Source organism: Tympanuchus pallidicinctus, unplaced genomic scaffold (assembly GCF_026119805.1).
Source record: "Tympanuchus pallidicinctus isolate F22 unplaced genomic scaffold, pur_lepc_1.0 scaffold6, whole genome shotgun sequence".
In the NCBI taxonomy this organism is placed as follows: Eukaryota; Metazoa; Chordata; class Aves; order Galliformes; family Phasianidae; genus Tympanuchus; species Tympanuchus pallidicinctus.
The window spans coordinates 9,349,014-9,362,446 of NW_026294780.1; the positions used below are offsets into that span (position 1 = coordinate 9,349,014).

The window sequence follows — 13,433 nt, forward strand, 5'->3', positions numbered from 1 at the left end:
AGATACCACTGAATTTGTGAATCACGAATGTGCTGGTTATCAGCTAAACGTCCTTGATTCTAACTGCCTCAATCTCCAAATATTGCTTGATTACATGAAGTCTCATCCTTATCCAGTGTAAGGACCCAGTAAAAGTTCCTACATCACTGTATAAAACAGCCACCAATAAATATTCATACACAAGCTGTTCTTATAGGAAATCCAACTCCATTCAAAACACAGCTATCTTTGTAACACACTTATATATGGCACTGCCAACACAGCAGAAGCTAAGACTAGAGCATACTGAGAAGTCTTTGAAAAGTTCAAGGCCAATACATTTCACAAACATAGATTCTAACTCAGTTTTGAAGTACTGAACTACACAAAAAAGACAAATAAAACAGCATCACTTCCTATACTTTGGAAAGCTCTAATCATCTATAGCTTTTTTTTTTTTTTTTTTTTTTTTAATTAAGAGTACTAAAACTTCACAAACAACCATGGAATAACAAACTGTGTTGTATCTTGTACCAATGAAAACTAACTGAAGCATAAACCTTAGATCAACAGTACTTCCTACTGCAAGTTAGGTAAAAAAAAAAGTGCATCTACAAGGGAAGAAGGAGAAATTTAACTTCCAAAGCTAAACTGAAATAGTGGCAGTAAGACACCTGGCTACTTCAACATCCACCTGATTATGCAGACTGTTGGAGGAAAAAAAAAAACAACAAAACAAACCCAATCACTATTTATGGTTAGCAACCTACTTCCTCATTCTAAATGCAGTTCAGGCACTACAGTAACAACAACACTTTTTAAAAATAGTATGTTTACACTTGTATGCTGCTACTCGAGGACACAAAGTAAGAGATCTCAAAGTTACTGCAGGCATGTAAGGAATTCTCATGCTGGAAGAGATGCTCTGGTTTTGCACAAATAAAATATTGGAAGACAGAACTCAGGAAGCTGCCACAGACCTTCATGGCACCCAAAAACGCTCTAAGGACCACCCAAATGGAACCACTGCATACAGATACTATAATCATTGTACACATATACAATTCAAAAGCCAACTTCAACCGATCGATTTCTCCCTGGCCACGTACTGACATTTCTACTTTAATAATTTAAAAAATAATTATTGTTCTTCTTTACAGAAGGCTTACTCAGAACCAAGTGATCCCATGTGGTCTCTACCTCTTACTTAAAAGAAGTACTTAATATACCTTACACTCAATGAAATCTAAAATTGCTCTAAAAGAATTCACCCACCCTGAACAAAGAAAACTGACAAAAGAGTCACAGTGGCCTATCATTACTGAAGCCACAGCGCTTTAAGTTGTCCAAAGACATTTCTTTAACTGAAATTCCACATATGAAAACAGTTTATCCACTCTGCACTTGTTAATAACTTTAAGGAAAAAATCTTCAATTACAAAACAATTTAAACAAATAGACTTATCTGTACCTGCTTTGCCATTCAATAGCTTATTCTGGTAATATTGCCATTCAAGCTGGGGATTTGCACCAGGGCGCAGCGGTGCCTTTCCTGCACCTCTGTTGCTAGTAACAGCTACTGGTTTTCCTGTGGAGAAAAAATGCGTGTACTTAGAAGAGTTATAATACCTTATAATTTTAATAGTAGTGCACATAGGGTAAGATTATAAAGATGTCTGCTTTACATTTTGCAATTTCTTTCGAGACCATACGCTCTTCCAGCATTAAGGGGGAAGCAGCTATGAAAGTGACTTTGCACTGTGACTCTGAACTTCTGTGACTGCAATTAGCCAGCAAAGAGAAGTTTTGAACAGGTGAATTGCAGTCATTCTTGTTTCTCTTTATGATTACTATAAACCACGTTGTGAAACTTCACCAATGCCCTATTAATTTGTTAGTTCAAAGCACAGCAAACAACATACCAGTTTTAAATATTTGTTTAAACATATTTATCAGCTTAAATAAAAGAGTGTACACATACCAACACACTCCATTTGCTAAATTACCTGCACAATATCAAATCTGTAGCTAAACTTTTGACTCTTCAGTAACATCAACACCTCGTAATTTTTCTTAGCAAACTAATATATGCACTGAAAGTTCTGGCAGACTTCTGTGGAACAGGCAGAAAAATATCTGCAGGAAGTCCTAGGTTCTTTTTATTTGAGCAAAGGAATTTTAAACTTGGCAGGATATTCAGTTTAAAAAAAAAAAAAAAAGCAGCAAAAAGCACATATACTAGTATTATCTTTAACATTATTGCTCTTGCTTTTGGAGAGAAAAGTTATCATAGAGCTTACTCTTCTTACCCAAGCTTTATAATGGATACTAGATGTCCACCACAGCACCAAGTCTTCAGATTTGTGCATCAATGATGTTCAGCAATTACACAGAACAGCCTGTATTTCCACTTCTCAGTGTTATATTTGAAATAGAACAAAACAACAAACCCAAAACAAAACCCAACCCCTTCAAAATAAACAAACAAAAAAACCCAACACAATCAAAACCCAAATTGCTAAGTCTTATATGTGATCACACACCCCAACTTCTAAATGTTAAGCTGTTCATCCTCCAATAATAATTCAAGCATAAAAGCTTAGATAGGAAAAGGAAGGAGTGGCGAACTTCTCATGAAAAAATCATTCAGGCAAAGAGACAATACTCGGTCTTGATGATTCCACCATTCTAATTAAACAAAGCTCCTTAGACAGCTTTAGGAAAAGCACCGAATAGTCCACTTATTTTTTTTCTTCCCCCCCCCCCCCCCCCCCAGTTTCTGATATGGCAGATCTAATTGGATAGGTGCAACAGTAATGGGAATAGTTACTCCAGATTTTATTTTTTTGGATACTGAAAGCAAACAGCCAAGGGAATTCCAGTTCTGTCTTCCACTTGCGTTTGTATTGTGAGGAAACATGAATATGAAAAGTTGCATGGTCTGAATATCAGACAAAGATGCCCAAAAACAGATTAACATGTAAAAGTCATGTTTTAAGTGTACAACCCTTTTTGTTTGTTTAAGAAGTCTCAACTTAATAAGCTGTAATATTGAGAATGGAATACTGACCTTTGAGATTGGGTCTATTTCGGATCGCCACAGACACAAAGAAGCAATCCATATCCACGTGCATTATACAGCTCTGTGGCTTGGCTGAGCTCGCAACAGACACAATACCTAATATGAAGATACACCAATAGAAAACTTGAACCCTAATTGACATACTTTGGTACTAATTACAGCAGTCAGCAAGGACTAAACAATTTTTTACTACCTCCAGTTATAAAGACTTGTTTCTTCTCACTAGAGCGCACATACATTTCCTAAACTGTCGAAGAAATGTAAAGATAAACAGCAGCCAAACAACCTAGGCAATGCATCAATTTGAGAGTTTCAATTTTATTTTCATCTAATTAAGATTTTTTACCTTGCTATAACAAGTTCCCTCAACACAAGGTTAGCGTATGTTGTGGAAACAAAGTCATAAACTGCAGTATGATAGTATTCAATCTGCAGCAGAGAACTTTACCCATTTTCCTTCATCAATCAGAAGACTGTTCTAAGGTTTATAAAATTTCAGCTGCACTTAGAATTCCCTTTGACTCTTCTTGAAATACATCACAATGTGTTAAATCTTCCATGCAACTGGATTTTGTTGTTGCTGTACTGCACTCACACGCAAACACGTGAAGGTAAGCAAGACAGCAGTGTAAGTTTTTCAGTCAGTAGCTAACATACGAGTAATACTTGTGTCAGATAATCTAGATGTCCATGTCTGCACGTCCATGGTGACGACCAACCAGAGGAGACTAGAGCTAACAGAACATCTTAATTTGAACAATGCGTAACAGTGAAAAAACACTTCACATATAAACTGATTTGTTTTGCTTGACAACCGTGGTAACTGCTGAATAATAATAAAAAGTGCTTCCTCATTCTTAATAATTTACCATTTGGACTCCTTACTAAAAAAAAACCCAAACAACTGTTTTATGAAAGACATATTTACAAACCAAGTGCTTAAATTAGCCCTTAAGATGCTGCTTTATGTGAATTAGACGAACTCTCTAGGCCAAATCGAAGTAAATATATATTAGCTCATATCGTACTTTGTCAGAAAATAGCATGCATTAAGGTATTCTTATAAGACAGCATGTTTTATAATTGGAGTGTGCCATGATAAACATATAATCACTTAATTTACCTAACAAGAAATTTTTAGAATGTGAAAATTTATCATCTGAAGCAAATTTTCATGCGATTACAAATGAGTATTTTTTACAACACAGCAGAATCAGAATCTTGTCAATAGAACAGAACTAACCTTTTAATAGGATAAGACTATAAATTAGAGCTTCTCAAGATGCAAAATACTTAATCCCTATGTGCAACACTTTGCCTCATAAATTACACACATTTTAATTTTGGCTCTTGGTGTGCAATATAATGACAGAACATTTCTCTTCCGCAAGCCAGGCCCAGAACTACCATATGACACAACTACTCCTCAAACAGACACAGAGTACACAGAAAACTTACTACCAAAAAATTTAGATTTTAACTCATTTCCAAATGTTGCTGCTTATATGTAGTTCAGTGTGAAAAATTAAAAGAGTAACGTTTTTGGTTGTTTTTTTCTTTTTCTTTTTTTAAAAAGATTTTTCACATGGCAACTACAGACTTGTGCATTTAGATAGATGTATGTTTCCCCTCAATCAATCTATATGTCTTGGTATTATTTCTACAAGAAAGAAATGAACATAGATCAGTGCATCACAGTAGATCACAATTTAACAAATAAATACAGAAGTAGCAGAGCCTTTAGCTTTCACTGCATCCAAGTCACCACGCTTTTCCATATAGCCTGACTGCAATGTGAATACTGAATATTACCCTGCTTAGTCTCTGGTAGACATTAAGTACGTGAACAAAGATAAGGCACCTTCTCAAAATAAACCTTCTTAAACAAGTATCTACCTGTGTCAGTTTTAAGTGCAGACCTGCCTGCTTTCCATTTTTTTAATTTTTCCCTTCCTGGAAAGACACCGCTGTTTTTTCTCTGTAGGCTGTTGACAAACTCAGTCAATTCACACTTCCATGTTGATATATGATGTAATCTTGAATGTGAATAGAAGTCAGAAATAAAACTACAATCTGAAGGTTTGGACACGGATAAGGAAGCTGTCTTGCTTGGAGCAGCTACAGAAGTGCTTTTTGTGCTTGAAGGCCCCTGAACAGTGGAGTGGTGAGCACCATTTATTTTAGTATTACTGTGCAAAGATGAAGATGAGGATGAATTACTCATAGTCCTATGTGGATTCCACGAAAAGTCTGTATTTTTGTTGCTTTGCTGCAACTGCTGCATTGTGCAGTCTCTAAAGTCAACGACGCCTTTTTCAGGTTTCTCCTCCTCCTGCACAGAGCCTGGAGAGAACCTACTTGCAACACTGTTGCTGGAGGGCACCAAGCAATCCTGTGTCTTTAAGGCACTGGTACAAATGTTAGGCGTGTGTCCATTAAAAATGGCAGTGCTGTCTTTGTGAGATTGAATCCCATTTTGTTTTCTTCCAGGAAGGATCTGGTCCAGCTCTGCAAATCCCAACCCATCACTGTCTTCTTCCAGTTCTTCATTCCAGCTACTTACTCCATTGGGTGTGACCTCACTTTCCATCTCACACTGTTTAATGTGATTTCTGAAACAGATAGGCAACAGGTAATTTAATATCATTTCTTTTATTAAACAGGGGCATTTACAGGTCATTTCAAGTATTTATCTTACCAATTGTTATCAGTATATAACTGGTAAGTTTTTACAGTCAGTCTCGAGACAAGAATCTCAAATTCTGAGCTACGCCTTCTCAATATGACAAAATACCATACAGCAGACTGAGCACATTCACTGTGTTATTGCTGCAGTGTTTCCAGAAGTTTACACAGCTTTTCTACTACGAGCGTGATTCTGGGCACTTCTATTTCCAAAGCATTAAATTTGATTATCAGTCTCCAGTGTAACTACAATAATTATTTATTAACAGAACTGTTACGCTGCCATGGATAGCATAGTAGTGCAGAAATACACAACTATCACAGGAGGAGTTATCTTTCTATACAGAGATGCTATTTTTGTCATCTAGTTACCAAAAAAGTACACACACAAAACTTCTGTTTTTAAAAAATGATTTAAATTAGTGTGTTGGATTCATTTTCTCTTTTCTCAAGAAAAAGATTGTTCAAGCTCTGTAAATCAAACATACTCTTGGCTTTAGACAAAAACTCGAACAGATTATTTTTCATCATCTAAGTGTGTAAAACAAAATAGCCTCCCACAAGTGCACCAGCAATTTACATTCACTCAGATGATGTAAAAACTAAAACTTAAAAAATTAATGGTGTAACAATCTTACGCAGAATTAAAAACAGAGCCTTCAAAAGCTGTACATACTCTTAAGACTGCTGGAAAAAAAACAGCCACCGCTCCCAATTCCCAAAGCTACCAATTTAAGTACAGTCACAAAAAAACACGGGTAATAATTATCCAGTATACCAGTAAAATCAGAAACCCAATTAACTGTGATAATTTGGGTAAAACTATCACAATTATAAATTACATTCAACATAACAGTTTTGAAGAGTTGCATGCTTGAAAGTGGCATACCCAGTGGTACAAACTACGTACCGGGCTTTTAAATACCCAACTTGAGTCTAAATTCATATTTTTGGAAGTATGAATATTCCCCTCATTTAAAAATCATTAACAATGCAATAGTAAGAGATGACGGTGATCTTATCACTCACTCCTTAAAATATTCATAATAAATACTGCTTAGGATATTCATTTTGTGGCACCAACTTAATTTACCCCTGAAACTATAAAATCTCCCTCATGGTAAGTCTCCTCAGCAATACAAACAGGTCACTGTTACAAATAAATAATATTATCTTGTTCAGTATCTTTGACCAATGGCATTGATCGATGATCTCCAGAGGTCCCTTTCAACCTCAACTATTCCACGATTCTTGTCTCTGAACAACAAATATGTAATATCTGTGTTTGAAAAAGATGCAACGATCAACTTAATTACAAAACACATCGTTCCAAGTAAAAGGCTTTTCACCTTCTGATTCTTCTACAAGAGTTTTGCTGAAGCCTTTGATTCCGTTCCCTTCTTGCAGTCTTTTAAGGTAATTCCTTCTGTTATAATTGGATTTTTTAATCCATTTTCATACCAGCTTTTTGTTTTTGAAATAAAGACCTACTTTTCAGTGTTATCAGTCATAATCCTTTAAATTATGCCTGTTGCTTTCACACACACACGCTGTATCCTATTGGACTCTCAGGTCACACTAGTGAGGAAAGTATCACTCAAAGACTAGAGACAAGACTTGGAGTCAAGGTGATGGCAGTTCCATCCTCCACTCCTCATAGGATCATAGAATTATCAGATATCCCGAGTTGGAAGGGACTCACAGGAATGACTATGTCCAACTCCTGCCTCCATAGAGGAGCACCCAAAATTCCAAACCCAATGTCTGAGAGCAGTGTCCAAACGCTTCTTACACTCCGTCAACTTGAGGCCACGATCACTGCCTTGGGGAGCTTGCTCCAATGCCTGCTCTTTCCTTAACACTCCTGACCCTCCCCTGACACAGCTCCACGCCTTTCTTTCAGGTCCTGTCATCGTCACCAGAGAGATCAGTGTCTGCCCCTCCCTTGACTGCCTCATAAGGAAGCTCTAGATCTCCACAGTTTCATCTTATCCAAGCTGAAGAATACTACAACCATAGTTATGCCTTACTTTTAAATTTCAGTATCTGAAAGTTTCCCTCCTACAGAGGGAAAACAAAAATAATGCTATCTTGTTATAAATGCAAGTCTATTATGAGTGAATGATTCGCATCAGCATATAAGGTTAGAAACACTTACACCCTGTTGAGATCTTTAGCTATATTGCTTGGACCTGGCACGGCATCTTCAGGTTTGCATATGCTATTAAAATTGAGACCTTTTTGAACACTTGACTGCTTGGTGTAAAGCTGATATGGAATGTGTGAGAGGAGACGCCCAGCTTTAATGCTGAAACAAAAGAAAAGGAATAGGTTACTACTAAAAATACTTAAAAAACAACGTACAGTAAGTGGTTACTTTCATCATAACCATTAATGTTCCAGTATGAATACTTACCGCCCCTTCCAAAACCTTCTTCCCTCTACAAACTGGATTGAAGAAAGAAGTTATTTGTAATGCAGTGATTGTTACTAAAAAAGACATTCACACAGTTGTACTGTCAGTTGCCTCCAACTACCTCTCTAGGTAATACACAGAAATCCCAAATATTTCATTTCAAGAACAACACTCAGTCAAAAAAATAATCTCATGTACGGTCCAGGTTATTCCAAATGAACAACAGGGACTGAATTCTTTAACTTGGCACAACACGAGTAATTAACATCCCCAGCAAATTTGGAAGAGGACAGCTTCTACTTTTTCCATTCCAAACGATAAATTTCCCCTTCTTGTAAAAAAGTGCACTGACAAAAAGCTACAGACCTTCCACAAATATCTACCACACTCTTTCCAGTTCTGTCCTATGTTCCACTCTCCCTTTCTTTTTTCCCCTTTGAAACAGCAATTATACTTCAGTAACTGCTAAATTGCTTATCAAAGTCATGGACTTTGAAGTAGAATCCTCTCAAAAATACATCATCTCGTGATTTCAGCTCTCCATACCAAAGCCTGTTGCTAGTGGAGAAAGATAACACCCTTGCCAGCCTATACTCCACCTCTCCTTCATGTACAGCTTGTCAGACTGCACACTGTCACAGACGCAAAAGCTTCTTACAAAGAGGAACCTCTTTTATATCAAAGAAGCTTAATATTAGTGTTCAGTTTTGATGATACAATTGGATTTAAATTTTTAAAGAGAATTTAGCTCAGTGACATATGAACTTCTTTGCTGCTCTTCAACACCTGAACACTTTCTTCAGAGGTGAGCTTTTTAACTAGCTCAACTGTAACACTATTAAGGGAATTTGACAGTGGAATAGAATCCCTTATGTGGAGCTGTCTTGTGGCAATTAGAAAAGAATGTAATGGGAAACTGCATTACCTAATTAGATAAATTAAAGCTAGCTAGCATATACATAGAGACATGTTAAGGTTTTTACGGGATGGTAAAAACAGCCCTCAAATGTATCACTTCAGTATTGTTTGATATGGTAGGCATATTGCATTTAGAAAGGAACATGATTTACATTATGTATCGCCGGAGCTGAAACTAACATGGTAGAATTCCAAAGTTTTATATACAGAGAAAGATGATACAGCAAATAAGCTAATACAAGTGCTTATAACGTTCCTTGTAACACTCTGAACTTGCATAACCATCCACACAGTATCTCAAAGTCATTACAGTAATTTCAAGGTCATCAGAAAAATCAAAAAGCATTTAACATTTTTTTAATGCTAAGATATTAGCTACTGGAGTAACTCATCCACTAGATCAATATACAGTCTGCTGTTTTTCTTCTCTCTCCACGCTGTATTAAGATGCAGCAATCTTATTGTAGACTCATTGCTCAACACCCCTCCCCTTTCCACACTCCCTAGAACACAGACTCTAGAATCACTGAAAAAAATTAAGTTGGAAAGGATTCTGCAGGTCTCCAGTCCAAATCATACTAAAACCAAAGCTAACTCTTTGAGGCCACCCAGGGTTGACACAGCTGCTCCTCAATGTAGACTCTTCTAGACCTTTCAGTCCTTTTACAAAGCTGCCTCCTAGCCAGCACCTCTAGCTGCATGGAGTAAATTCTGTTCCAGATGCACTGCATTTGATTTTGTTGAAATTAATGAACTTTCTTAAGAACCTCAAGATAACTTCAGTTATGCATTTCAGTGAGTGGAGGAACCAAAAGATGTGTTATTTGGATTAAAAACCTTGGGTTTAGTTTCGTTTTTAGAAGTCAAATTATGATAGATGTTAAGGTAGAATAATTTCAATTTTATGAAAATGCTTTTAAATTGACATTACTCTTTATTTACAGATCAGATGAAACTCATGTGAAACACAAGGCAAGAGGTTAATTAAGAAACATCGCCTAGTATTTATTTAAAATATTGAGCACTAATCCAGTCAGTGGATGTGAAATTGGAATGAACAGGATAATGTTCAGCTTTGTGCTAGGCCTGACATTTTCTGAATGTTCTCAGTAAAGTTTATTCAAGAGCAATCACTGAGATACAAATCTTCAATACAACAGCTGTAATTTTACTCAGCTGTTGCAAGCAATTTGCTAAAATCTTTTATAAAGCTATTTTTCCAGATTTCAAGTCTGCCCCACAATCCTTTCCCTTCAAGGAATTCAAAAGCAACAGACCTAAACTTACCTTTCCATTATCCACTCTGGTCGAACAACTTTTTCTCCTTTCAGTTCTTTTATTTTGGCATTTGGCAGATTTGTGGCAATGATGTGCGTTGTTTTTGATCTGGAATAATACACATGGTATTGACCTCCATGCAACATCATAAGCCGTCTTAACTCATCAGCTGAGGGATCTATAAAATTTAAAAACAAATATTCCTGCTTTGTGTCAGCAAATACATTAAGAAAAATGGTAGCTGAGAAATACAATGCCATGATCAGAAGGAGTGCAAAGGGCTGTTTTTGCGTGTTCTTCAAAGACCAAACCAGAAATGCATCTCTGAAGAAAAGCAGAAGACTACATTTCTGAAAAGACCGATTCAAAATGCAAACATTGTGCTTGTTATTGAGGATATTTCCACAGTATGTATGAAGGAAGCATGAAAAAAACCACTCGAGAATTTGATGCTTCACTACTTCCAAAAAAAAAAAAAAAAAAACCAAAAAACATTTCAATGCAAAAAAAATACAAAGAACAAGTATTAGATTAACTGGTATGTTGATCAAAGTTTGGGAGAGCAGTTTACATCCAGAAAAAATAGAAAAGAATTAATATCAAAAAGGTTCAACAAAGCAAAGAACTCCTGCGCTACAATTACTGACTCACTGAAGTAGCTAACCCGCTTTTCTTTACCAGACTATTCCTTCATTCCTCTGGGGAACAGAGACTACCTTACAAACAAACATCTCTTCTTACTCCCTCTAACGTTTCTCATCCCCTCTGATTACTGCAGAAGCTATTCCTTCTTACATGATTGGGGGAAAAAAAAAAAAAAAAAAAACCAACTTAATGTGTGAATAATTATTTTGCAAGCAGCAGAGAAAAAAAGGAAAAAGCTTTTCAAAAACCTCTGCAGTGGTGTCACCTTGGCACTAAAAAGTTTGGGTGAGCTCTAACAAGTGCAGATGTTTTGAATGGTACATTAGGCACAAGATACCAAGAGTCCATCAACACAAGAAGGAAGAATAAATTTATTTTTGCAATAATTAAGCTACAATTCTCTCCAGAGGCTTACTCTCAACTCTCAAAACAGTTTAACCACCCAACTTAACTAAAGATATTGCACATGGTCTTCAAAGCATTGTCTCCTTGTCCAGTCTTGCGAACATCCATCTTGTGGATCCCTATTCAGAAACTACTGCCCTGAACACTAAAAGTAAATGCTGGAGTTTCAACAAAGAAATTGTATTAAATATCTGATCCAGCTGTATTAATACTTTAATCTTTTCCAGATTGTGTGAATCACAGCTCTTCCCCATGCTCAAACTAGCCGTGCTCCATATCACAGATGCTGCACACATCAGTTATGTAACAGTAACAACATTCTTGGCACAGGTCCCTGAATAAGGCTTCTGGGAAGTTTCAAAAAGGTTATTAAGCTGCTTTAGGGAACCCAAGAGAAATATGAATATACGTATGGTAGATTAAAAATCTTACTCCAGTTAGCATGCATTGCACTTGACAGTCCACCAGATACAGGAAAGCATATCTATGCCTTAGCTCTTTCAATATTGATGGGTTCACTGTCTCAAGTATTACACCACTCTGAGCAAGAAAATCCCTACACATCCATCCAAACATAAATTTAACGAATATGCTGTTTGTCCAATGCAACTGTTACCAGTTTGAAAGAGTAACATATGATTTTGTAGGAGTATAGTGGTACTTACAGGGATTTAAAAACACTGACTGCTGAACAAATGTATTGTTCACTCAGACTCCTAGAATTCACTTTCAGTAAGTGAAATAGTAAGTGAGGACTTGTAAAAGGCAGAAAAATTAGTTCCTATTTCTATCAGTGACCATTCATGTAAATGATCCAGTAAAGTAATATTTATATTCTGAAAGTAAATGCGATTTCGTATGGAAAACCTTTATTGTGAAATACAAAGGAGAGTTAAACACAAAACTTAAGACACACAGTAATTGCTACACAGTTAGCTGCAAACAATAGTATTCCACATTTCTTTACTCCAGTTAGGATAGTGAGCAGACACTGCAGCGAGACAGAACAGATCCTGAAAAAACAAAAGCTTCACCTGTAAAGCCATTGACATAGATGGCGATCCCACTAAAGATACTTGATGAATTCCCATCCCTCTGGTGTTGTATGGCAGAATCTGACCGGAACTGATCCTCCAGTTTCTTGACCTTTGCTGACATGTACCCTCCCTAGTTTTTAAATTAAAAACAAGCAAACAGAGAAAACCAAATTCATTATGCCAGTCCTATTTTATGTTTACAGGCTAAAACAAGCAAGTTACAGAAAGCTGAAAAAGCATGCAACATTCCCTCAAATTGATTTTTGCTGACATACAAAAGACACATTCATCTTGCAAACAGAAAATGCCAAATCCTCAACTTAAAATTCTTATCTGCAAGATAAACTGCATCTTTCTGCCAGTATGCCAGGACTTATTTCATACTTCTTTATTCTTATTCTCTAAGAAAAAAAATTGTCTCTCTAAAAATGTTCTTACAGAAGAAAGAAAACAGAAATCAGGGAGTGATACAAGTTTAGATGCTAAGCCAAAGCTCTCACAATGTTTGTTCAGCAATAAAGAACGTAGTGATAACAACTAAAAATATTCTTACAATTACTTGGTTTAGATTTTAAGTGGTGGTTAAAGCTACTCGAGGTTCTATATATCCCGATGAGTCACTTTAGCTGATGACTATAAATTAAGACTTCAACACATGACTGATGTTCAAAAGAAATTTTAAGAATTAAGTTTTACAAGTGAAGCAAAAGAGTTCAATTTACAGCGTACCTTCAGCATATTTAACAAAATTCTAAACCTTTCTCAGCCATAATGCCATTTTTTTTTTTTTAAGCAAATAATAAATAAAAATCAATTGGTTTTAAACATACCCATCCTCCCCAGCCATCGCCTTCACCAGCCCGTTTCCTCCATCCACCTCGCCTCATACTGAAGCTTCTGCATAAAAGAAAAATGCACAGTAAGATGCTCAGTAATATTGTCAGTGACATTTCAGCAATGCCTTCTGCAGAATATCACAAAGATTACA

General features: G+C 36.3%; 2 protein-coding genes across 4 annotated transcripts in view; both read right to left on the reverse strand.

Moving 5' to 3' along the window:
• LOC128071816 (lysozyme g) overlaps positions 1 to 13,433 on the reverse strand; it is a 157,265-nt gene that overhangs the window by 92,314 nt on the left and 51,518 nt on the right. The gene's annotated exons all lie outside the window — the stretch shown is intronic.
• Positions 1 to 13,433, reverse strand: part of REV1 (REV1 DNA directed polymerase) — a 53,449-nt gene that overhangs the window by 26,563 nt on the left and 13,453 nt on the right. Inside the window, exons 2-8 of one of the 3 annotated variants that reach the window (XM_052664872.1) lie at positions 13,276 to 13,342; positions 12,443 to 12,575; positions 10,368 to 10,536; positions 7,905 to 8,054; positions 4,958 to 5,673; positions 3,050 to 3,157; positions 1,451 to 1,567 (exon numbers count right to left, since the gene is read on the reverse strand). In XM_052664872.1, the coding sequence (XP_052520832.1) occupies positions 1,451 to 1,567; positions 3,050 to 3,157; positions 4,958 to 5,673; positions 7,905 to 8,054; positions 10,368 to 10,536; positions 12,443 to 12,575; positions 13,276 to 13,332 (1,450 nt within the window). In that variant the 5' untranslated portion in view covers positions 13,333 to 13,342. Of the gene's footprint in view, positions 1 to 1,450; positions 1,568 to 3,049; positions 3,158 to 4,957; positions 5,674 to 7,904; positions 8,055 to 10,367; positions 10,537 to 12,442; positions 12,576 to 13,275; positions 13,353 to 13,433 lie in introns of those variants that run through there. The other 2 variants (XM_052664874.1, XM_052664873.1) reach the window with 2 other exon arrangements.